The sequence below is a fragment of the Aphelocoma coerulescens genome, chromosome 18, assembly GCF_041296385.1.
Source record: "Aphelocoma coerulescens isolate FSJ_1873_10779 chromosome 18, UR_Acoe_1.0, whole genome shotgun sequence".
Classification (NCBI taxonomy): domain Eukaryota; kingdom Metazoa; phylum Chordata; class Aves; order Passeriformes; family Corvidae; genus Aphelocoma; species Aphelocoma coerulescens.
Window position 1 is genome coordinate 9,614,167 of NC_091031.1, and position 25,558 is coordinate 9,639,724.

The 25,558-nt window shown below is 39.5% G+C and overlaps 1 protein-coding gene across 15 annotated transcripts in view; it reads right to left on the bottom strand.

The window, feature by feature from the left end:
• The window catches only part of B3GNTL1 (UDP-GlcNAc:betaGal beta-1,3-N-acetylglucosaminyltransferase like 1), a 105,173-nt gene that overhangs the window by 38,301 nt on the left and 41,314 nt on the right, over window positions 1–25,558 (bottom strand). Inside the window, exon 1 of one of the 15 annotated variants that reach the window (XM_069032815.1) lies at window positions 21,537–21,651. The exons of 13 other annotated variants lie outside the window; for them this stretch is intronic. In XM_069032815.1, coding sequence (XP_068888916.1) covers window positions 21,537–21,563 — 27 coding nt within the window. In that variant the 5' untranslated portion in view covers window positions 21,564–21,651. Of the gene's footprint in view, window positions 1–15,891; window positions 15,912–21,536; window positions 21,652–25,558 lie in introns of those variants that run through there. One more of the 15 variants, XM_069032817.1, reaches the window with a different exon arrangement.

A 25,558-nucleotide genomic window follows, 5' to 3' on the forward strand; every position in this document is an offset into this window, starting at 1 on the left:
CACAGCAGAGCCCCACAAAGAACAAAATGCTGGGTAAAGACTGCATATAGCAGCTACTCTTTACCTATGTTTTTAGATTTTCTTAAAATTTGCTGCTGAAAGCAAAACTGTTTACAAACTTGCTACAAGTAAATGTATTAACTTGGGGTTTCTAGTCCAGCACCCATGGATTGAATCGGGCTGTGGCTTTGCTTTTTGTGAGCCAGCTCCTGCCAGCCCCATTGTGTGGGATAATTGAGAGCTGACCATACTCTGAATATCTCTGTTTTGTAGCTGAATGCCCACGGGCAAGCACCATTCTTCTTGTCATTTTTAGAGCTTTTCCCTACTAATGACGATGAATTAAGCTACTGCTGATGCCAAAACAATAGCTGCATGCAAAGGGAACAGCCTGTATGATTTTAGCATGTCTTACATCTCTTTTTTTTTGGGTCTGTAGGCTACTAAAAGTGGTCTTTGCAACACCCTTGCCTTAACAAGTCTCTCTAATTCTTGGAGAGTTTCCAGTATTTGAAGAGTCAAGTATTTACAATGGAAGAATTATTCCACCCAGTGAAATAAGGCATTCTGCACCAAGAGGTTGTCTTCTTGGCTTGCTGTTTGTGCTGAGGCTTTACTACAAAAGAAAGAAAACAATCTGCTTAAAGTCATATTGGCAGGTCCTAAACTGTGATTAGAACAAACAAGAAATCTGCTAAGAAACAACGCTGACCAATGCTGATGTAAAATAAGCCATTAAATTTACCTTTCCACTTGACTTGTGGACATGCCATTTAGAATTTTCACAAGATGAAGATTGAATTGCTCTTCCATATTTGTGACTTATTAGATAGTATTTAACAGATGACAATATAGATAACAGAAATATCTCCCTACATGGTGTGTAGCTAAAAAATAAAACTATTCTGCCTCTTGAAGTGCATTCTGCTATGCCCACAATTAACAAATTTCCCTAAAATGTGCTAGCAGAGAGGAAAACAAATTCCCATAAAAAGCAACACACGAAACTTCTCTACATACCTGCTCCCAAAATTAATGTTCAGCTGAAATGTGAGTAAACCTCCTGGCAAATCTCAGCTTCAGCAAATTTTAAAATGCAGGTATTTGGAGAGAGAAACATGAAATACTTTTGAGTGTTCAGGATTATCCGAGAGCGTAACGTATCCTTCATGCTAATGCTCACTGAGTCTCTTTTTCAAATAAAAGCTCCTGCTATAAAAGTTTTATGCAACTTGGAAGGGGGGGACACATGACCTTCACTTAAATGAAAGAAATACAAGCACCTTATAAACAAGCATCAAACTGTAGGGAAGGAGATCACTTTTGAATTTGAGACGTTCAGCTGTGTGCTAATGTACATGCAAGAGACCCACAGGAGAAATATTAAATATTCATGCAAACTTGCTGCATTTATTCCAATACAAATTATATTTCTTCTGTGGTTTTTTTCTCCCCTATAGACTTTTACCCTTTAGAGAAGGCAAAAAGAGAAAACTTAGATCAGATCTTAAACAACAGATCCTGATTATCTGATTAACAGCTGCGAGAGCAGAATGTTTTCTTTAGGAAATCAAAGCAAACTTTACCCTAAATCTCTCCCTCATGTCTTCCATCATATCACAAGTCTTTGGGGAGTATCAAAGCACCAAATGCATTCCAGTGCCTTGAGAGTGTTTTGAGTTCTGTAACACTTCAAAACTGTGAATGGGAGAACAAGGAAAAGACAGAAAATAAAAAGGTATTTTAGAAAAATAAATGTCACTGCTAGTGCAGAAACAGTAACAGCAGATTTTACAGGGGGGGAATTTAAGATCTCAGGCTTTTAGCCTTCTGCACACTGTCTCTAATCTTTTACCCCACAATCACTTTCTCATAATGAAATATAGACATACTGAGAATAAAAAAAAAACCCAGTACCTCGGCAACAGTTTTTACACACACATACATCCCTGATAATGAAAGGGACCCAATACATGTCCAGAACCCAGTGACCTCTCACAAGAGTTTGTTTTTCAGCAGTGCAGAAGACAAACCTGGAAAGACCTCAACCAACCCTGAGCATTTGCAGAGATAAAAATAAAGTGCCCATCAATCTGTAAAAGTCTGAGCCAAACCAGAGCTGAGAACACTACAAAGCTTTCCCCTCCTCTCTGCATTCTCCTGTTTCAGCCTCCCCGATAATTTGTTGATGGGTTTATATGTGGGATTGGATTTTGTTTGATTTCCCCTGCTTCCCAGGCAGAAACATGACCAACATTTCCTTTAATTTGTGACTGACTTGAACCTCCAAACTCTCTCAGCATGGGCAGCTTGAAGTCACACTGAACCTCTGAGTCTGGGCCCTGGGTGTGCATCACTCCTGACATTCACTCCTGCAGAAAATTCTGCCTGAACTTGGCATTCCCTGTCCCTGCTTTGAAGTAGTGACTGCTCAGTCAGTCATTCAATCTATCCAGCATGTCAAAATATATTTAAAGAATTCAGGGATAAGAAACAAGGTAATTAATAGCTTCAGATCTTCCAAGCAGAGGCTGGTGTGAGTGATCAGGGCACCCACACTCCAACTGGGACAACATAAAATCAACAATAATGAGGATTAGAGCCCAGGTTCACCCCGAGTTGGAGCTCAAATGCAAGCAGCCATCTCTGCCAGGGAGAATTTCTGCCATGGGGCAACTGAACCCCTGCAAGGTCTCTGCCACCATCTCTGATGAATACAGAGGAGCTCCAGAGGGCTTCTAAATTCACTAGTCCAGGTAGCCACCTTTGAAGGGTGCACACCTCATGTAGCCATACATTCCTATAATCAGACTGTTATCATTATCCTCAAACCAATGAAATTATTTTCTCTAACAAGATAAAATTAATTTTTAAAAAATTCATCTCTAAAAAGCTGTTTCAGCCAATATGAATCTGATCATGAGCAAAGTGCAGCTAAAATGTTCAAAGAATTAAGAGGAACCCAACTGTGCTACACATACGAAGATTTTGTACATTCTTTTTTAATATCTCCTTCTTATCCTCCAGAAATATTTACACCAAAAAGACAGTAGATATTTACTACATGGCCCTCAGCATCTACCACCAATAAATAGTAAGGGCATCTGCATTAAAGGGTCTTGCTATAATATTAAAAAAAAAGTATTAGTAACTATCTAAAGGAAACCAACTGAATCAGAGAAGAAAATGTTGGTTTTTCATTTGCCAAGAAACTGAAAATCAGCAGAGGAAGCAGATGCTAGAACTGTACTTAATGTAACTAAAAATTTGAAAACACAACAGCACTTTTGGCTGTAGTGAAACGTGGTTGTAGCACCAGCTGGGAAGGATCTACTAAGCAGCTCTTGTGATTTATATCTTTGAGAGCTTCATGGGTCACTCAACATAAACACCCTTGTTTGTCTCACACATCCTGCTAAAAATGATTAAGATTTAAATGAGGTTTCAGGTCTTTGAACTACAAATTCTGAGAAAAGGTAGTGTAACACAAAAAAAGCACAATAACATCTTGGAACTACTGTGGTTAAAAATATTTAATGATAATTATTTCCCTGTCATTCCTTCACAGGATTTAGCTAAAAGCTTAGCTAATTTCCCCCAAATTCTCCAGAATTAGTAACAAGAACTTTGCATGTGCTACTTGTAAAAAAAAAAGAAAGAAAAGATAAACTACAGCAATCCACAGGAACTCAGAGCACAGCTGTCTCTGTGGTTTTTCCTAATAATCATTGATGATGAAGGTTGATCCAATCTTTCCTATAGCAAGAGAAGACACCAGTTTGGACATTCCTAGTGGGAACAGCAAAACTCTGCTGGCATGGATGGAGTGTTCAGTGTTACCACCTGAGCAAACCAGTCATGGTGACAAACAACTACAGCTTTGGAACTCAAGTACAACAGTGGCATAACAAAAGATCAGAAAGAGTGAAATCAGATTTCCCTGTAAGGCTTTCTTCCAACTTAGCTTTGTATTAAGTAAAATCAATATTTCAACAATACTTATTCCTATTTCTTATAAAATATTTACTATAACCTCTTTTTGGAAATGGGGATCTCTGCCCTTTTCAAAACTGCAGCACTTCACGAGCTGATCCTACATAAAAACAAATCACAGAACCAGCAGGATCCACCTATGGCAGTAAAGGAGTCCAAGTTCCAAAGTCAGCAAAACCTCAGAAATAATCTTTTAAATCCTGATTCAGGAAACCATTCCATCAGTAGCGTGTACACAGGCAAGCTGCAAATGTTTAAATATTTAGCCAGGTTGAGACATTTATGAACAGCAATTGTTCATAATGTGTTCATGCAAATGTGTTATTCTGCCCCAGAAAAATTGTTTTGAGATTGGAAAGAGGAAAAAGCAGCTTATTAAAGAGAAAATAAATCTTGAAAAACAGGCTAATTCATCTATAAAAGATGAAGGCTGTATTTATGTTATGTTGTTTATTTATGTTGTGAAGGTTACATCATCCCCACTAGCATCAAGTCACCTCTTCTAATTTGAATTCAGGAAAAGAGCAGCAAGCTGTGATCTCCCAAAATTGGCTGAAGCATTTTAGCCACACAGCCAATTTCATGATAATAAACATCGTCTTCCCCTTCAAAAAAAATCCCCAAAAAAACAAACCCAAAAACCAACTTCAAATACTGCCAAAAGATGATAAAACTAAAGAGGTCTAGTACCTTCAAGACTTGTTATTCTGGCAAAATTCAGCTAACACTCTGTGAAAAGTGACACATGCTGGGCCTTTGAAACTGGTCTGTGTCAGTGTAGGGTTGGTCACCGAGGAATCAGCCACAGAGAAGGAACTCCAACAGCAGCTCTCTGGTCTCAAACCTCCAAACCCAGCAACATCATTGCTAAACAGAAAAAATACTGACTGGCAAGTCTTTCTTGCTAAGGCAAATGAAGAGGAGACACCACCTCTTTAAAGCTCATGGAACATGAAAAGTTGTCCTGTTCAGTCAAAGTTTCAATTTGTTTTCCTACTTCATTGAAACATGAGAAAACTTAATTCTAGGAAGATGTAGAGAATATGATGCTCTGTGTTATTGCTGCTATTTTTACTGTACAAGTGCCACGAGGGATGAGAAACAAACTACCCTCCAGGCTGAGAAAAACCTCCCTTTGACAGCAGACTGAGGGAAGAACACTTCCCTAATCCATACACACACTTTGGGTGCTTCCCTGCACCAGGTGTGCCAAGATTTTAGCACTGCAGCAAGTGTGACACTTCAAGCACTTTAATGTGAATGGGGTTGTTTATAATAACCTCTTCCCTTCATTTCCAAGGGGAACTTCTCACATGTTTCATACTGTACCACGACGCTGTGTTTATACCAACTGCCACTTAGGAAAGACATAAACCAGGTTTATGTACAGTATCTGCAAAATGTAAAGTTAATAAATGTTACCAAGCAGCTGGACAGTGTTTTGAGTTCAGTGGAAGATGTTTCTGTTTCCACTTACATCAGTGAAAATCTAGACTACCTCCGCTGACTTCAGTGGAATTCCTGCACCCAGTGCATAACTGGATGGGATATTTGTACTTCTGATCCAGCTGATGTACCTACAAGATCCCCTGCAGGCAGGCAGAGGGTGTGGGAGGGGAGGAGGTGCATTAGCTCAGGTCTGGTGCCACACCAAGCCACATCAGGGAGTCAGCACTGTTAATTCATCATTGGGATAAAACTCATTGTCATCAAACGTGCCAACATACCCAGAACAGAAGCATTTCTGCTGGAATGGCCTGTCCAAACCCCAAGTCATTTGGACATCAAGACCATACCTGAAAGTTTTTAAGGGAGTATAAATATTTTAAAGCACAGCTGCAGTTTAAAAACTGCCAATTTTATACACACTGAGCAAAATAGAATAGACTGTTTCAGCTGGAACAGACCCACAATGATCATCCAGTCCCACTGCCTGAGCACTTCAGAGCTGACTAAGTTAAAACATGGTATTAGGGGCACTGTCCAGATGTCTCTTCAACACTGCCAGACTCAGAGTATCAACCACCACTTTGGGAAGCCTGGTCAAAAAATAACAGACACTTTTATTTTATCGCCACCAAAAGACAATTGGACAAGTTTTACTCAGCCTCATCATATTACTTTGGATATTTCTGTGACAGGCTGGGCTTATTCTCAATTTCCAAGCTGTGAAGTCTCCAACTTCCAAGCTTTCAGCCCAGATACATTTCTGCACATCCTTTCCTTTGGCTCTTGCCCTGCTAATTCCACTAGGCCCCAGTGGCCAACCCAGCCCACCCCTGATGTTCCCTGAGTGCCTGCTCCCACAGCAGTGGGATCATGGATGACATGGCAGTGGGCAGCAGTCTGCCTCTCACGTCACTCACAGTCAAATGCCTAAAAGAGGGGATGGAAAAAAACCAGACGTCCTTAGAAGGAAAGGGAAAGGAATATAACAAGATCATCAAGAAAACAAAAAAGAATAAAAGAAAAAAATGGAGAAGACTTGAAACTTCCTCTGCTGTCACAGCTGTTCTGGGCCTTGAATTCTGTTTAAATATTGTTCAGCCTAAAAGTCAAACATTCAGAAGAACAAACTGTGTCTGCTGGGCAACAACCATCATCCCTGGACTCTCTCATTTCTGCTGCACCACGAGAGCCACCATATCACCTCTTCACACAAACTGAAGTAAATAAATGAAAGGAAACTTTTAAGATCATTGTCATGATCTAAGTATTTTTGGCAGAAGTACACTGAGACAAGCTATAACACTATGGAATTAGTTAACAAAATTTTTGTTAAAATAAAACCATTTGTAGCTTAAGGTGTTAGTTTATCTTTGGAGATAGCTCTCATGATGATATTCTCTGTATCAGTGATTTAAACCAGCTTATTCAAGTTAATACCCACTGTGCTTTCTTCCCCAAACTCATGCTTTTGCTAATCATGGCACTTTATAGAAATTACTCCAGCTTTGGTAGTAGTTTACAAAAAACAAATCTCAGTGTTCACTGCATTAAACTAAATATAAGTCAGAAGTTCTGTGAAAGCAGAATGGGTACCTAGAGACAATTTTCTTTTACACTGCAGTGTTTTAGCAGATGTTACTGTTAGAGGGAACCAACTTTTAAATCTCAAATGAAGTTTTTCAGTGATGAACACTGATACAAAGATTTGCTTTTCAAGCATATTTCATTCCTTCCCTTTATGAAAAAAGTCTGGGTCAATGTTCTTTTTGATTGAATCAAACAATGCATATTTTTGACAACCTTGATATTTCACTCATTTTTTCAGTCTTATTACCTGTTGTCACAATAGCCTTGTCATTCTATATTGTTCTAGACATAATTTTTTTTCTTACTGAGACAGACTTACTATTGCTAAGACTAATAAGGTCAGTAATTGGTATTGTCCAATTCAACATCATTTCTCATTATCCAACTGCAAACTCAAGATACCCTCAGCACTGCAGCTGCTTCACAAATCCGACCACGATTCTAAACATCAACATTTAAAACAGAAAAAGAATTTAAAATCCAAATCCACTTCCTATCAAAAAACATAATCTTGTCAGGAATGTCCTTTGTGTTATAAATATTTCCATTTGGCCAAAATAAACCATTCCCTGGACAAAACCAAGCAAGGCTTTCTAAAGCAGGAGAGGATGAAAACCTTTATGCTTTACTTTTGAAGCTATTCCTGAGGGTGCAGTTTCAAGATCAATCAAAACCAATCCCAAACCAAAACCAAAGTCTCAACCAATCCAGTTAACACTTCCCAGCTCCTGGATGAGCCCTCAGACAGCAAACACACCCCCCAGCTTTACAGTAATTGTGGAAATGTAGAAATGCATCCTCTGCTACTGTGTGGGCCTGTGCTGTGATTCATTTTCAACAGCTGGAGCAAAGCATTACTTTGCCATTTTTGCTGCCTTTCATAAACAAGAGGAATTGTCCTGAAAGACACTGGCCCGTGTCCCACAGCTCCAAGGCTGTGCAGCCCTTGTGCAGTGCTGACTCTGGTGCCCACCAAGCCACTCTCAGCTCCCTCCTCAGCAGGATGGGGGAGAAAACAAGATGAAGAGCTCATGGGTCAAGATAAAGGCAGTTTAACTAAAAAAAAAAGCAACGGCTGAACATGGAAGCAAATAAAAAAATAGAAAAAAGATGATTTATTCTCCATTTCCCAGCAGCAGGCAATGTTTGGCTGCTTCCTGGGGCCTCAGCACAGAGTGGCTGCCTTGGAAAACAAATGCCTTAAGAACCAATGTCCCCCTTTCCTTCCTCTGGCTTTTATCCCTGAAGGTGACATCACACTGTAGGAACATCCCTGGAGTCAGCTGAGGTCGGCTGTCCTGGCCATGTCCCCTCCCAACCTCCTGCCCACCCCCAGGCCTCTGGGGTTGCAGGAATGTGGGATCCCTGCTCAGCCCTGGCCAAACCACTGCTGTGCTACCAAAACCAGCCCAGGTACCAGTGCAGAACAGCATTCTGTGAGGAAAGGTAACTCCAGCCCAGCCAGACCCAGCACACCTTGATTTGTACCCGAAAAAAACTTCTTAACCAAAGGGTAATGCTCTGAGGCTGTTCTGGTTCTGAGTATTTGCAAATATTTGAAGTTGTTCTGTTAACAGCTAAGGTCAGTGAAGAAAAGCATGACTACATATTCTGTCCTCAGTTAAGGGGAGTAAATAGCTTCCCCTTAAATTCAGCAAAAGACACAACATCGTGCTAAAAAACTCAGTTAAAGAACTCTGATGACAGATCACAAATTTCAATACTGTAGGGAGAAAATTCTTTACTTAAAAGAAAGGCTCTTGGAACTCATGGATGATTTATGACACCCTTGGGCACTTTTCTCTCTCGGTCTCAAAATTAAGAGAAATTGTTAACACAATCTCCTGATCAAAGAGCATCACTGGGTAACAGAACATAAATTTTTCTTTTTGTGTTTGAAAAGGTAAAACATCACTGTCCTCTGAGAAGAGAAGAAAAACAATCACAAGTAGGATTACAAAAGAAAAAGTCAAAGATAAAAGAAACCTAAAATTCAGCTCTGCTGGATGTGCCCTCAGCCTCCTCTGCAGATGCCCCATACCAAAAATGCCCAGACACTGCTCAGGTGCAGGTGGCCAAAATCTCCTCAAGATGATGATTGTAGTCATTGACCTGTACCCAGCAAAACCAAACTGAATTCAAGTTTCAGTATGGAACAGATAACTGAAGCAAAATGAGGAGAGATAAGGAGGGAAATGGAGCAGGGGGGAAGGTGATGGAAATTAAAGCACCCTGTGAAAGGCCTCTGGGCAGGACCCAAAAACTGTAGATAAGACTGAAAAATCTACAAGGCTGGGAACAGCAAGAAAATTGCTTAGCTTTGCTTCCTTTTATGCTTTATGGAGGAAAACCCCCAGATTTTGCATGGATAAAGAGACTAGACTATGACAAGAAATATCTGTTGCTTCCATCAGCTTGTCCTGTCACAGCAACAGCTCAGGAGACCCCAAATTTTGCCCCTCTACACAACCCAAAGGAGGTGATGTTGTGTGTATGCCTAATACCTTTCAACATGTCCTAACACATCTCAGAACTCCACACTCAAGCCTAATTCACATGAAGTCATTTAAAAGAAAAGTAACATGATATACCAATTTATTTTATAAATGTCTGCACTTACAGACTAACACATGTGGATTTGGTTTAAATTTAATCTACACTGTTTTATTGATGAGTTTCCCTAAATCCATCCTAAATTAGGCTACATCAAATAGAAACCTGTAAATACATTTTCTCACTCTTTGCTGAGCTGTAGAGGCTATTAGAATACATCAAAAATCTCTTTTACAGATTTCATACAATACATGGAAGATGAAGAGAATAGTTTCAATCATTAATCAAAACTTACTTCTTGCCATTAACACTTTTTTCTCTGAAAGTTTATGTGCCACAGAAAGCACAGATGAGTAAGGTTTCTATTTGTCTTTCATAAACATTGCCTCTCAATGGAATCTGCTCCAAGGTTCAGGTTTAGCCTGGAATCCCACACTCCCCTGGTAGGAGGAACTGGGATCCTGCTCTGATATAAGGGTCACAGTAGCAGCTTAGGAAGAGATCCCAGGGGATGCACTTGCACAGAATATAGAGTTGGCATATACCAAAATAAATCCAACCAAACACAAAGCTTGTTCACAGTTCCGCCTCATTTCGTATTAGAATATAGACCACATGTTTGGGGATTAAGCTGGTGAACCCAATCTGTCTCTTCCAGGAAGCAGCAATGAAACAACTGGGCTACAGAACTGTCAATTATTTCATGCAGACCAGCTGTGCACCAAGTTGTGCTCCAAACACAGACCTTAGAAGAACATCTTCTGTAACAAGAGCCTTAAATGCAGAACACATTCACATGTAACTGAACCAGTGTTCCTTCCACAGGAAGGAGCATCCTACACAGTAATACTGCAAAGAGGACACCCACAACAATATCTCTTCAAATATCCCTTTTTCCACTCAATACTCTATTTACTGGGAGTGTCCCTTTTACCATTTCGTATAGGAAAGAATCTAAGATGGGGAAATTGCACTTGTACTTGCTACATTGACTTTATTGCTGCCCAAATGATGTTTCACCAGACAGCAAGCAGACCTCTATGGAGAAAATAGCCTGCCAAATTCTAGAGTTACAGGTTGAAAACCAGACACGAGCCAAACGAGCAGCACAGGGTCCATAAATCTCAGGCAACACTAAATTGAACTGAAGCTTATTTTTCCCTTTTGATCTCACTCAGCAGATTAACCAGGCTTTCCCAGTGATCAGTACCTAATACTTTGAAAAAAGACACACAGAAAAGCTGACAGTTTTTATAATTCATTTCCAATACTTATGCCTTTTTTCAAGTCTTTTCAAGAGCCAATCCTTGCACATGACTGCAGAGGTACACAGAAAAGATGGATAGTAAATCCTGATGGGGAAAAAGGCCCTCACCACTTCTTGTCTCACATGTCTAAGAAAGTAAATGTTAATGTTATGAGTTATGTTAATGACTGATGTTAGTTATGTTTTGTAAAAAGCTTCTGGGCAGTAACAGCTGGAATAGGAGCCACAGTCTTGTTTACGAGGGACAAACTTGTTAAATGAACTATACAAAGAAGCCCATGAGGTCTCAGCTAGGAATCAGAACAGAGTGGGGGAAATAACCATCTGTACAATTCAGACAGTTGCAACAGCCTGAAAGCAAAATACGACTCACAAAGCTACTGAAAATGTGTCTTTTATGATTTCTGCATGTGCCTTCACGTCATGATTTGAAGAGTTTCCCTGTAAAACTTGCCCTGTGACAGTATCACAGGAGCAGGGCTCAGTTTCTCCAATCTCTCTAAAACTTGCACAAGAAAAGGCTCTTGCAATGGAGAAACCATTTGGTCCTTCAGATCACTTGACTGACTTACTGAAACAAACATGCATGAGGTGACCCTCATCGTGTGCTTAACATAACCTCACTGTGCATATATACCCAAATTGTTGTTATAAACATCCCAGAACAAAATGGACACCTTTCAGAAATGCCAGTCTGGCCATAAGACATCTGTGTTTCTGGATAGGAAATTCCTGCAGCAATGAGACACAATTGTTGAAGTTCTGCTCCAAGCTGACAATATAAGACTTTGCATCCAAAGATCCAGTGGCCATGAGTAAGTATTTTCACTTACAAGCAGTATTGCTACCTGGCAGACAGGTGCTTATTTTTTTTTTGTAATAAATGCTTCAGGACTATGCTGATGACAGAAAAAGTCATCAATAAAAGTGCACACCTCATGTTCCAAAATCCCACTTTTTGTTTGCACCGTTTCCATTCACCATGGATTGCCCAACCTATGAGAAAAGTTTGTGATACAAGAATAGGACCTAAAAAGGGAATACTTTAATAGAGTATCACTTCAAGAGATGAGGTAAATAATTTATTTCTCTTAGGAACCACTGCCATGAGTGGTTCCAGGGCAATTCCAGCAGGTCAGAAGTCTGTCTGCTCTCAGTAATCAATACAGAGTTCTCCCTGTGGGCTTTGGCAGCTCCCCCATGTCCCACTGTGGCAAGCATGATCTGAAAACTCTGAACATAATTCAGTATTGAGACAGGAAAAGAGATTAGAAATGAAAATCTTGTTCAAAGTTGATACTTATGCCAGACCCACCAAGTTGCTTAGAGAAAGCTTTATACAGATAGTTAAAGCTGCTTTGTTAGGCAGCTTTAGAAATATTTTGAGCTGTGGGAATTTCTCCCCAGTTTGCCCTTCTTCCCTCCCTTTTTTAAGTAAGAACTTGTATGAACCAGTATTCAAGGCCAAGCTTCAGAAAGCATACAGGGCCACTGGGTCATCTGCATTACAATGCCTGATTCAGCAAGTATTTATATCGTAAATTATGGTTCACTTTAAGAAAATTATTTCCTGTCAAAATGGAAGTGCTCAATTTTGACAGTTAATTTATATGCCTGACCAAAAAATAGACCCCAGTGAAAAACTAATTAACTTAATTTTATCTAATGCATACCCATGTGGAGGCAGAGAGTACAATTAGAGATTCATAATTTTATTATCTGGATCAGAAGATTAGTTTTGAATAGACAGAGAATGGTCCTACACAGCTATAAACAAATAAATGGTGAAGATCCTGGACTACTAACCACATCTGTATTGGTTACATTTGTATTTTAGTAATAGTTTCTTTTTTTCCTTATGAAATCTACAATATTTACCTTAATAGTTATCAGCTGAAAGCGATCTCAATTTCCTTCTTAGAAAACTTTTGTCTGGAAAAGAAATACTGTGTATTGCAAGTTATATTTTGTATTGTTCCCTTCCAAAGTAATAGATGATTTCTAGGGCCCTGCACTGCTCTTGCCAAAGCAAAGAAATACAATGTATGAATAAAACAAGTTACATTGGTAACATATCCGTGACTATAAATACATCAGTGTTGTCCAGTTTCATTTAAGAAAGTAACTATAATAGTTCATAACTATGGAACTTATAAAAATGCTCTTTTCAAAATGCAAATTATTCCTCAGCAAAAGAGTTTCTGTAATTCTACAGTCTAATCATACTACAGAGTATCTAAATTTGAGATATTAAAATCTACATTTATTTGCCCTCTTTTTTTTTTTTTTTTTTTGGGAATATTTCCTCATTTCTACAGGTTTTAACTTTAGTCTTAGATGCAAACAATAATGCTTCAGAACACCAGCACTTCCAAATAGCTTGAAAATATAAGCATCACTGATAGATTTCGTTCAATGAAAATGACATTAACTGTCAACAAACCAAGTACTATGAATGAATTAGAATTCCTCTTCTTTATTAAACTCTCCTAATCACACAATTACTGCTTGTTAGGACAAGCTCCCTACACAGTCCTTCTGTCAACAACAAATAATCAGCTTCACCCACCTGAAAATTCAGATAAACTATTAGAACTAATCATGGGAAACCTGCATAAGTCCACCCTTTGTCTCCATGTGAAGCATGTTCAAGCAGATGAAAAACCCCAAGTGGACTCGATGAGACTGAACAGTGCTCTCATCTGCTCTCTTATCTTTGTAAGACACACACATCTTGGGTAGGCAGCCACACAAACAATTCCCAGCTGAAAACATGATCCATTTTCATCTGACAACCTTTTAAACTTGTCACAGGAACATCAGTGTTCTTACATCCAGTTAAGCAGTAGGCAGAGACCCGACTCCCGGTCACGAGCCTGAATCAGTTTGGAGACACCGAAATCTCCAGCACCAACAACACATCAGAGTCAGGGAAGCTATGGCTGTCCCACCCCTGGATGTGTCCAAGGCCAGGCTGGATGGGGCTCTGAGCAATCTGGTCTAGTGGGAGGGGCAGGGGTTGGAACTGGATGAGCTTTAAGGCCCCTTAAAACCGAAACCATCCCAGGATTCAATGATTCTGTGGAAGTTGTTCTCTACCCTCGACCACCTATGGCAGTTTCCCACATTTTCTCCAGTTTCCCCACTTTTTCTCACAGGTGAGTCCTTTGACCTGGGACTTACATAGAGTGAATCTTCAAGTTCCTCACCTGGAGCTATGGGTCTTGCCTTAATCCACCCTTAATTTTTGCTGTAATTGTGAACCCTGCAAACAGAGGCGTTACGCTCTTCAATCTCCCTGCCACAGTTTAGTGCTGGAAATCAGATCAGGCTCCACCGTCTTCCCCAATACAAAACTGAAGAAGTCAGCTCAAATTAAAAAGGCCATGCACAGAAATGCATTTGCAAGAGGCCAGTAGTGCTTTTTATAGGGGATTATGGAACAAGGCACCTCAAACTGTGATGATATCAAAATAACCGCACGCATCCGTAATGTAAGGACAAATTCCCAAGATTAAAGGATTTAAACAATGAGCTGCCAAACAAGGCGTCTAAGGGTATTTACAAGATGAATTACTATTTTAAACTCCACACAGAACTTTCCTGTACTGCCCAGTGAAAGCCAATATGGCCATTTGTTCTATCACTCACTTTAACAGCCCAGTCGAGCCATGTCCCACGAACAACTACAATATTTAATAGAGCACGAATGCAGAGGTATCTCCATCCTATGGGAATAAGAAGCACATTAGAATGTACAACTGCCAGATCCTCAAGGCCTGGCTTTGGATTCTACATAGCTACAATCACAGAAACGACAGTTGGAATATGTAAAACTGAGGAGGAAATAAATTTACTGGAACAACCCAAAGTTTCTGTAGCAGAATAAACATATCCAGTAATTCTGATGTTCTGCTGCCTGCACAACACAATCAGAAGAGGAATTTAATTAGAGAGCTGTTAGAAAGACAGTAAATGAGAACCACATATCCACACAAGTGCTTTTGTCTTCTGCTCTAAACACGCAGTACTCACACAAGAGGAAAAGGCATTATTTTGCATATTGCCAAAAATATGACAAGAGATATTACCAGTAACCAGTGAGATGACACACACAGTGTCAATGTCGTAAGTTTCTATAATAAAAGTTCCTAACTGAAATTCTTCTCTCCTGTCAGGACTTTAATACCTTCATATCATCACCTATATTAAATAACTTCCTTCTATCTTTTTTCTAACTTTCATCTTGTCCAAATGAGAACATTGTAAATACTTATTTTCCCAGTGTTTGCTGGGAAATTTTCCTAATTTCCCAGTAAATAAGTTCCATGGCTTTGCTGTGTACCTGAAATGACACATAAATGTGTGTATGTGTGTACACACAAACATCTGAAAAACACCCAGTGCTTGCAGGTGCAGAACTGCATCTGCTGCAACCAGTTTGTTTGGGTTTTTTATCTTGACACTGGGCTCAGTACTACCCTGCATACAAGTAGAAATATAATCTGCTTTTGATTTTTGAAGAGCTCTAAGAAAGTTAGAAAAGCTCTAAGAAACTTCAGTGTGCACCTCTAACTTTTGTTAGAGCCTTTGAAGCTCTCAGCAACGTTTAATTGACTGATACATTTCCATCCAGTTCAGTAATTCAGAGGTTAAAGGGGAGAGACCAGAGGAAGGAGAGACTTCAGCAACTTCTTGTCAGTATTGAATTGTAAATAAAGGTTTAAGCCACTCAAAATTCTATCTTTTGTGCAGATTTCATAAAGTCTTCACAGATATCAATTAGTATTATTCAAGGACTACAGGTGTCCCAAATTCCTTAGATGCCCTGGTGATTTTAAAGTGCTTTTAAATGCATGTTTCTATAACCACTGTTATGCTTTCTAAACAAGCAAATTAAAATTCCATAGATTAGGAAGGCAGGGATTGGTTCCATTCATTAGAGTTTGATCCCTTCCATTTTCTGAAAATCCATTTTGTTAGGTAAGACTAAGCTTATAGTGCATGAAATATCTCACTTCTTTTTCCCCCCCAATACTTACATCAAATTACCTCCACAATTTCCCCAAGAAGCTTCCCAAAAATATATACTTTTGATTTAATCCAGGACACACTGAGCACACATAGGTTCTATACCCCCCTAACCAAACTAAAGCCAAATTGCAATTTATCTTATAAAGGGAGAAATCACAGTAATCACTCAAATTTCCAGCTGTAACTACTGATTTCCTAACGAGGAGCAGTTAAATGCTCCTATGCCAAATAAGCATGAAGTAGGGATTGGAAGGAAATAAACAGAATAGATAAAAACTAATGTTAAGACAATGTACTTGGATGACCTGTGAATGAACCGATTAAATGCCTACAGGTATTTCAGTAACACGGAGGTGATCAATTCATTTGCAAGATAAACTGATAGCATCTATTTTATTCCTCTGCATCAGCAGCAATCTTTGCTAGCAATCAATAAAGGTATCTGCCCTTTCAGAGGTGTTTTCTTCATACTTGCTTGTTCGAGAACAGAACCAGAAACAAAACTCACAGGAAAATGCCTGAGTTACAGCTAACATTAAGCTAGGAGCAGCTCAAATTGAAGGAGGAAAAGAAAAGGAAAAACACTTGTGTGGGTAATGCCTTTGAAGTTTTTCAATAGACAAGTGTCATGTAGGTTTCACTCACAGTGCGAGAATACTGTAAATTCAGACACATTCCGACTGCCAGCTCAGTGCGTCCCACATACCAAAGCTAAAGGGCTGAAAATGCTCTGTTAAATCACTGCCTACCTCATGCAATGTCACAAAAAGCCTCACATCCTCCTGCTGCTAGAACTGCAGGTAGACATTTGCCCTGAGCTCTGGATTCTGTCTTGTGCTGTTTCTCTTCTTTCATGAAAGGGATGCTTGTGTCTTGCTGGAAGCCTTTAGAAGAAATGTGATTGTGAAAGTGAAGCCAGACAAACAGTTGGCATTGCAGAAAAATCTGTCCCCTAAGCAGAGGCCCAGCAAAGAAACAAAACATGCTTTGTCCACCTACAAAATATCTATGATAGTTAGAAAAGACATTAAAAACCATCATCAGTTACTGTCTGTGAAAGACTGCCTATACAGGAATTATTCCCCTATGCTCTCCTGAAACATATATACAATTGCCAGTCATTTTTTGTCTGGTACTTTACTGTATAAACAGCCTGTTAGAAAAGTCACCATCACCAGCAATCCTCCCCCCAATTAAATCACTCTACTGGCTTTGCCAGACTGTCTTTTTAAACAGGAAGTTGAAACATACAGGTTATCTTTTCCTCTTTTTAAATATGGATGCTATCTTGGTTTAAACTTTTTTTTTTTTTAAATACTACTTTTAAGTCTTTCTCTGAAAATACTGCAAACATCAAGATCATCCTTCACCTAACTGCTCCACCTCACGTCATTAATACAATGCTAAAACAAGAGCAGAACTTTCCATAACTCATATTCATATGTCTGTGAACCAAGATTTAATTTTCTTCTTTTTTGCTTTAAAATAATGTGCATAGACAATACATCAGATAAACTGCAATGGTCAAGTGTAATTTTAAGAACAAACTTGCTTTATTCTGTTTCTTGATGTATATCTAGGGCAAGCATAAGAACTGAAAACCCCTGTGTTAGAGGGTGAGAGTGGCAAGATCTGGTGCCATTAGAAAGAGAGACAACATATTGAGGCAAGGAAGAGGTGCTGATACACTTTGACTATTCATCAAGACAAATAATGAAATTTGGAAAAATAACTAACTTCTGTCAGGCTGATTTGCTTGAAAGTGCTGCACCATGAGTTGAACAGCACAGACAAAAGGGGAAGAGGTAGCCCCATGTTCCCCATACCCACCACCCCTTCCTGGCCTCAAATGTCCATCCCCTCCCTGGCACTGATTTTGGCCCTCCTTCAGCTCCAAGATGGACTGACTCAGCTTGCTACGCTGGCAAAAAAAAGGAGAGAGAAAAAAGGAAGTGAGAGGAAGAGGGAGGGAGGATCTTGGCTGGATTGTGTGGCAGCAGCAGGCCATGAGATCAGCTCTGCTGCACTCTGTGGCTGCTCCACAACGTGAAGCTCTGCAAGGCTGCTCGAGCTGGTGGAGCTGCACCTACAGTTCTGAGAAGGATTTGCTGCTCTTCTCCTCCTGGCCACACATTCCCCTTGACTTCCCTTCTTACAGCCCCACTGTTTGAACCCTCAGCAGTTCAGTGCAGCTTGCTAGCCAAGTCAAAAAAAAAAAAATGTCTTCTTCTCTCTTGATTTCCTACCAGCCCAGGAAAATCAGTTGGCTCCTCCAGGAGAAGACAAACACCAGAAACAACCCAAGGGAGAGTCTGCTGGACTGCCCTGCTGGAAGTCAAGTTTTTGGATGAGAGTGAGTTCTTAGACAAGCTCAGCAGCTCTTCAGGAACCTATGGCTGCAACCCTACAACAATCTCATTAACACCTGCCTGGTTTCTGCCTCCTCCCCCCTCTGTGCTGCACAGGTGCTCCTCCACACCTTGACATTAAACAAACAGGAAAACCTTTTTTTCTTTTCTTTGTGAAGAGCTAAACTGGCTCATCAAGAAGTCAGCTAAACCCCCCTACCAGCAAGGAAATGGGTGGGATCGTGAAGAAAGGAGAGACAGAGAGGGTAGGACCTTTGTAAACTAAAATATCAAAAGAATCACATCTTAAAAATGCAGATGAGTGCATTCAAATACAGGAGCAAAGACCTTACAGAATTCAATCTGAAATAGGTATTTACTCTAAGACAAACTTTGTGCTGAATGATGCTTCATTACAAAATAAAAACATAATTGCTGCCTTGTTTAGACCAACTAAGGGCAGAAATGAACACACACAAGTCTGCTTTGCAATTGTATGAAAACAAAAGATAGTTTGCAATGCTTTCTGTCTATTACTTCCAGTATCCCCATTAACTAGAAACCTCCTACCTTTCCTGTTTTCACAGTTTTTCTAGGTAATGCAACACGCATTTTTGTAGGTAATGCAAAGTCTCTGCAACACACCTTAAGGGATGTAATGAAAAACAACCTGTGGCCATGGTGTGCCCTTTTCTCTGCAGCACACACAGGTAACAGCTCCTCAATGTTCTGATAACATTAGATATCACTGGCTGGCTGTCAGCCATGAGTCCTGAGAAGCTGCCTTCCACAGCAAGGACAGGTCAAATATGGTTCTACATAATAACATGAAAAAATGCTGGAGATCAAAGCTGCACTTGGTTCATCTGTAAACAGCAAATGACTTAGTGATCACATGTTTTTTACTGCAGATTTCCAAGTACAGATGGATACTGGTGCTCTAAGGGAAATCAGGCTAATCTGGAAACTGTATTTTACCTCAGCCCAGATTAGACTGATTGTATTTTACTTTGAATCCCACATATAAAATCTAGCAAGTGAGTAAAGTGGAGGTTATCATTCTAGTGCCAATTTTGCTTTTGCTACAGATCTCATTGTAGTCTTCATTCCCCTTGAAAGCAAGGAGATGGGACTACTCTGCTTTGTGAGAACCAGAAATCTGAAAATGCTGCAATCCTGAATCCTGGTTGCATGCCAGAAACAAATTCTTAATCTGTTTCATGATTATTACCATGGCCAAAAGGTGGCCAACATTTACCACTGATAACCACCTTCATATCTTGGGGTTTCTTCTTCTTTTTTTTGAGACACAGAACAATACAGCTGACCACTTGCTTTGCCAGAAAAAGAAACCCTCAAGAAACCCCACTTCCTTCTGGTGTTCAAATTCACCACATCTTTAGATTTAAGTTTATGCAGCTGACCAAATTCAGAACAAACATTACTATACAAAAAATGCTGACACATGGACTAAACCATAGAACAGCTGATCTTATGTGCATAATGATGAACTCCCTGATGGAGTTTTCAACTTGGAAAACCTGGTGTGTCTTCTACTTCAGATTCCTTTCAACAACTAAGGACCTCATTCATGAGGTAAATTTATCTTGGGAAATGCCCTGGAAGCACAGACTGTACTTTCCCTATGTACAGTGGCTTACTATTTTCTGAAGATTTATCACATACGTTTCTCAGGAAGAGATTACATTTCAGTATTTCCAAAACTGGTTGTATTATACATATAATGAAGCACCCTTGCTAAAATAATAGAGGATTTTTTTCACAGTCCTTCTCTCCTGAATAGTCTTACCTATTTATATAAACCTTGTAATTAAGGGATTTAGGCTCAATCATTTTAGTCTTGTTTTTTATTGTCCTGTGTTTATTTATTGTTACAGCAGCAGCTGAGGGAAACATTTGGAGAGATCTCATAAGGAAAAGTTCTTTTTGGCTTTTTACACTGTAAGTATCCAGCCAGCTCCTGTATAATCACACAATAGTGAGTGAATTAGGAGTGTGGGTTTTAATTTATTGCAAGATTTCTTCTTTAGCTGGTTTTTTTTTTTTTTCCTTTGGCAATGCAGATCTACGATCCAAAAACCACATACAAAGTCTAGATGGCACTGGATTCTGCTTTCAGTTAATTCTTTACTTTGGCCATGATGTGAAACATAAATCAACCCCTCAGTGGAGAGTAGCTGAGGTTTGCTAACACTTCTGTGACACTGCAAGGCAGGGATCTGCATTAGAAAGCCAAAGAACAAGGATATAAAGACACTGGGTGAATATTTATATAACAATTAAATGACAAGCACTATTGTCTTGTGCTGCTAAAGGGTACAATTCCATCTCCTGAGAGCATCATCCCCACTCAACTGAATAAAAGAACTGAAAAAACTGAAGAAAAAAAGAAAGCTATATTTTAACAAATATTTTATTGTTATATTTTAACAATTTTTTCATCTAGGTTATATTTCAAATTATGATCTGCTTTAAAGAACATAGCTCTAGATGAAAAACAACTCGATTACTTATAGGCAAGGATATAAAATTGCTCTAAGTCTCAACCTTTCTCTGCCAAAATATCCCATTATAGGCTAATTTCTACAAGGATAGAAATGCAAGTAAGCTTCACTCAAAGTAGCTGAAAAATGTCTAAATTTTAAATATAAATATAATAAGAAACTTGGATCTCCCTGAACACAGGAAAACCTCACCCACAGGACTCAAGGACACTGATCCAGAGATTTAAAGGAACCAAGGGAGGAGTCTGAAGCCAACACACAGGTATGACCACACAGCTCTTCTGTCTGAGCACCTCCAGAGCTCCAACTGCCTTAGGAAACTTCTGGTTCATAACCACTTTGATATATGTAAAATCAATGCACTGTTTGCATCAGGTTTTTTTACTGACCAGGAGGTGACAAGCTGCACAAACCACAAGAGATTCACCACTTACACTGCACCTCCTTCAATTTCTTGAAGGCTCTTGAGGCAGATGGACAGTAACACCAAAAGGGCCATTGGGAAGGGCTGTACCATCATCCAACACGTGGGAAAAGGGATGAATAATATTGCAGACATGGACAAGAGAGCAAAAGTTCTGAAAGCAGGAGAATTACATTCAATTGAAAGACCAAACAAGAAATAAATGAATTATTATAACAGAAAGTGAAGGAGAGGCCATGTATTCCAAAACAAAAACTTGTGCAGGGCACAGGACAGTGTCTGACAGCAGGAGGATTGTTATCTGTACCCAGAAGGAGCCCAGAGACAAAAAGAGAAGCCCATCTGCCTGCAGTTACCTCATCTTCTTGCACTCTGCCTCTCATTCAATTCTTCTGGAAATACACATTGTGGGGTTCTATAAACACCATTTTCGTTTCCTTTTCAGGGAGTTGTCTATCATCAGTCCTTATTATTGTGCCTAACTATGTCAACTCCACAGAAAAGTTCCAGCCTTCTCTCCAAACATCCCTCAGCTTCTTTCTCAAAGGCCTATGAGGAAACAGAAGCAAACACAATATAAAAGCACTGGAGCATATGTCTGTACACTTTCCACCATCCAAATAGAAAAATCACTGACCCAGAAATACCCTGAACTGTGTAAGGTTCTCTAAAGACCCCAAGCAATCAACAGAATGTATCTTGGCTCTATACGAATCAGAATAATATTTTTCTTTATCTTTTTTTTTTCCTCTTAGACAAGTGCAATGGTAACCTCTCACGGCATGTGATGAGGTCTGTGGTGAAGGCTGGAAGGAAGATCAGCGTGCCCAGAGACTGTGAAAAAACAGACACTGACTTAAATGAAACTAGGACTCTAAGCAAGCAAAAAGGATTGGCTTTAGTATGTGCCTTGATGAAAAACCTTCTCAAACCTCTGGCAAGTGTGGTATCCAACCAAGCAAAGTGGAACAGGACTTTTTCTCCAAAACACAGGCTGGTGTGTTTTCATAGCAGGTGGGAAGGAACAACAGAGGGGCTGTGATGGGACTACTCTGCTTTTCTAGTAAGGGAAAGTGCAGGCTTTTTAATGCTCCCTGTTCTGTGCTGAATTAGTTGGACTCTGACTTCTGAAGCACACAGTTCTTTGCAGCACAACCTCAAGGATTCTGTTTTTCTCCATCTACTCCGACAACACTGATGGGATTTTGTAGGGTTTTAATACTTCATCTCATTAAATAACACAAAAAGTGATGCTTTGATTATTTCCTAACACAACACCAGGAAAAGAAGCACTTCCAGCTTCTGTCACATAACGACCACCTTAAAGTGTAGCATGCCTTCTCTAAAATTCTCTCAAACAACTGTTTGCAATTGTTGCATCTGTGGAGCATTATACATTTCCTTTGATTCTGAGGTACAAAAAGAACTGCTTGAGACCCAATCCTGTAGTGGATCAAGAAAATGCAAACCAAGCAAGTACATCTCCCTTTAAATGAATCAGAGAATATCCTGAGTTAGAAGAGACACACAAGGATCATCAAATCCTGACCTTACAGTAGAGTCTGTTTAAATTAAGAATAAACCAGCATCCAATAAGACAGCACTTCCTAAAATGTCTAACATACAAAATACTTGTTAATATTGCTACAGCTGTCTTGCCAGCAAAAAAAGAGTCAAATAAATCCTAAATCTACCCTAAATGGCTTCTAATAATAATCTTATGTGTCCTGCATAAATATACTAGCTACTAAAATGCATACCTTAAAATACAAAAACCCCCCAGTTCTTCCGTGATATTAATCAGACTGATTCTGCAACGAGGAAAGAGACAACATTAATTTGGACCTTAACAGAAGCCGAAAAAGTAAGCAAAGCACTGAATAATCTTATTTTTATACATTTGCATTCATGAAAAATACCGCTGAAACGCAGAAAACTTTGATTCATATTAAAAAAAAAAAAATTGAAAACATATTCCTTTGTTTAGTGTCAATAATAATTTTGTAACAACACTGCATCTGCAGAATTCCAAGCTGCCTTTGGAGACAAAGTGCCCCAGTGACAGTAAGTCAGCGAGGCTTTCAGAGCCAGTCCCTTTGATCCACACATGTGAGGAGCCCCCGCCCAAACACACTCGTTCTGTTTTCATGCCTCAGCTCCCAAGGGACACGACAGCAGTCTGAGTGTCAGACTTGTGAAGCAAGAGCAGGAAAATAATCCAGAAACAGTTCCACAGTTTGTTAGTTCCAACCTTAACTGGCATTTTTCATCAATGGTGTTCTACCATTAAAACCAAAGTCTGAGTGCTAATATTGCTCGTTTAATGGCTCACCAAGTTCATGAATAAGCCACAAAAAGCAAACTCTCAAGAGACTGGAAAAGATTTGGCAATTTCCATTTCCAAGGTAGACAAACCAGTATTGTTAATTTTGCCTTCTCCCCTCAGCCTCCAGCACATCAATCACCTTTCTTGAACCCCTCTTGTTTCAGATTCTTCCCTCCCACATCTCTCAGTACAACTTTCACAACTCCAGGAAGCTTCTCAGTCCTTTTCTTTCTGCAGATTCTCTGAAAACCAACCCACGTGCACAACATTTCTTCTCCCATTCCTGGCCTCTGGCAGCCTCAGTCTCCAGTGGACAGAGCAAACCATTCCATTAAATTGGGATATGCTCCAAAGGTTCACAGCAAGCACCCAGGAATGCTCTGTGTGTGTGTGTGGAGAGCACTTGTGCATCAGGGCTCAGAAATAACATGCTGAGTTCACCAAAAAGACTGCTGGACCTTGCAACAGCATAAAGAAGCTGTCAGGATGAGAGAGGGAAAGCCATTCATGCTTGGTGAAGTATTTAGGTTTAAAACTATTCATTTCTGATTGAAAACAATCAAAGGCCAAGGAAAAAGAGGCATTCTGTTGTCTAACTGTATTCCAAAATATGCCTTTACTGATGGAATAGATAATTCTGGCAGGGAGTGTGGCTGATGGAGAGAAGTGGATGAACCCAGGGGATACAAAAAATCATCTCCCAAAGGAGAAAAACCATGGACCAAATGGACTGGGAATGCTAAAGAGGCAGCAGCAGAGGCCAGCAAAACACAAAAATGATGGGACTGAAGAGAAGCAGGATACCCCTGGGTGTCAAAGCACCAAAAGCCCCATGGCACTGGACAGGCACAAGCAGGGTTATTACTGGAGCTATTTATGTTGGTGGGTGTGAAGGTCAGCTACTTACAGGCACTTAATGTCAAGGGACATTAACAAGGACAAAACAGGATCTGACTTCTAAATTGACACTTTGTTTTTACTGACTTCTAATGAGATGTAATTTGAAGGGTTTTAAGAGGGACAGCCAGCCAGAATTCTTTATTAATCTAAGTAAGTAGGTAAACAACTGCAATTAGCAATGGAGAGAAAGGGTTAAACCAGTCAATTTTGTGCTAAGACAAACAGACAAACAAATAAATCTTTCTTCAATTCAGGCTTAAAGGTTCTCATTTCTTCCACAACAGAAACAGATGATTCACAGCTGTTTGGCATCTGCTGCACTTCTACCTAGAGAATGTGTTCTCTTTGTCATTAGATATCTCCCAACACATGGGTGGGAGGACTCACATCCCCTCCACTGGAGCACCAGCGTTCTGTATGTTATTAAATCTTCTTTACACATTTCTGATGGTGGAAACCAAGAACTAGGCACCTACAGGCACAGAAATATGAAAGCAGGATTTTCTTATCTACATCTAAGAAATGACATTTTCACTTAGTATGGGTATTTAATTTGTCAAAGAATCGAAAAGCATCGCCCTTCAATTTAAAACAAGATTTTTATTATGCTCATTGTTAGCAACAAAAATTTTAAACCCTTAACCTTGCAGTTAGGAAGGCCAAAATGTGTCTGTTCCTTCTACTTATGATCAGAAAATGCAGTTGTTACTGAGCTACAGCATTTTACAAGTGCAAGATGAGCCAAACTTTTGGCTATTTCATTCCAAAATGCAGAAGTTTTTGACCACATGAAACTAATTTTATATTTGCCACTGATTCAAAACAAAAAAACCCAGTTCATGTATTACTTCTGGCATCAAATTATTCTATAGAATCACATGTATGAAATAACTCTGTTAAAACAGCTGTGCAAAGTACTCAAATTGGCTTGCTTTCTTCCTTTCCAATAAACCTCTAGCCTTCTTGGAAAGACCTATTTTTTCCAGACTTCAGTTTGGGAGGCTTATTTGGTAATCATTTTTCACAGGCACATGCTCTCTTATTTTCTAGCAGCTGTGTACATACAAATTTCCATAAAAACCCTACATGTATCCACTTAAAAGATCAAATTTGGAGGCTTGAAACATGGTAAAGGAGGAAAGAATAACAGCA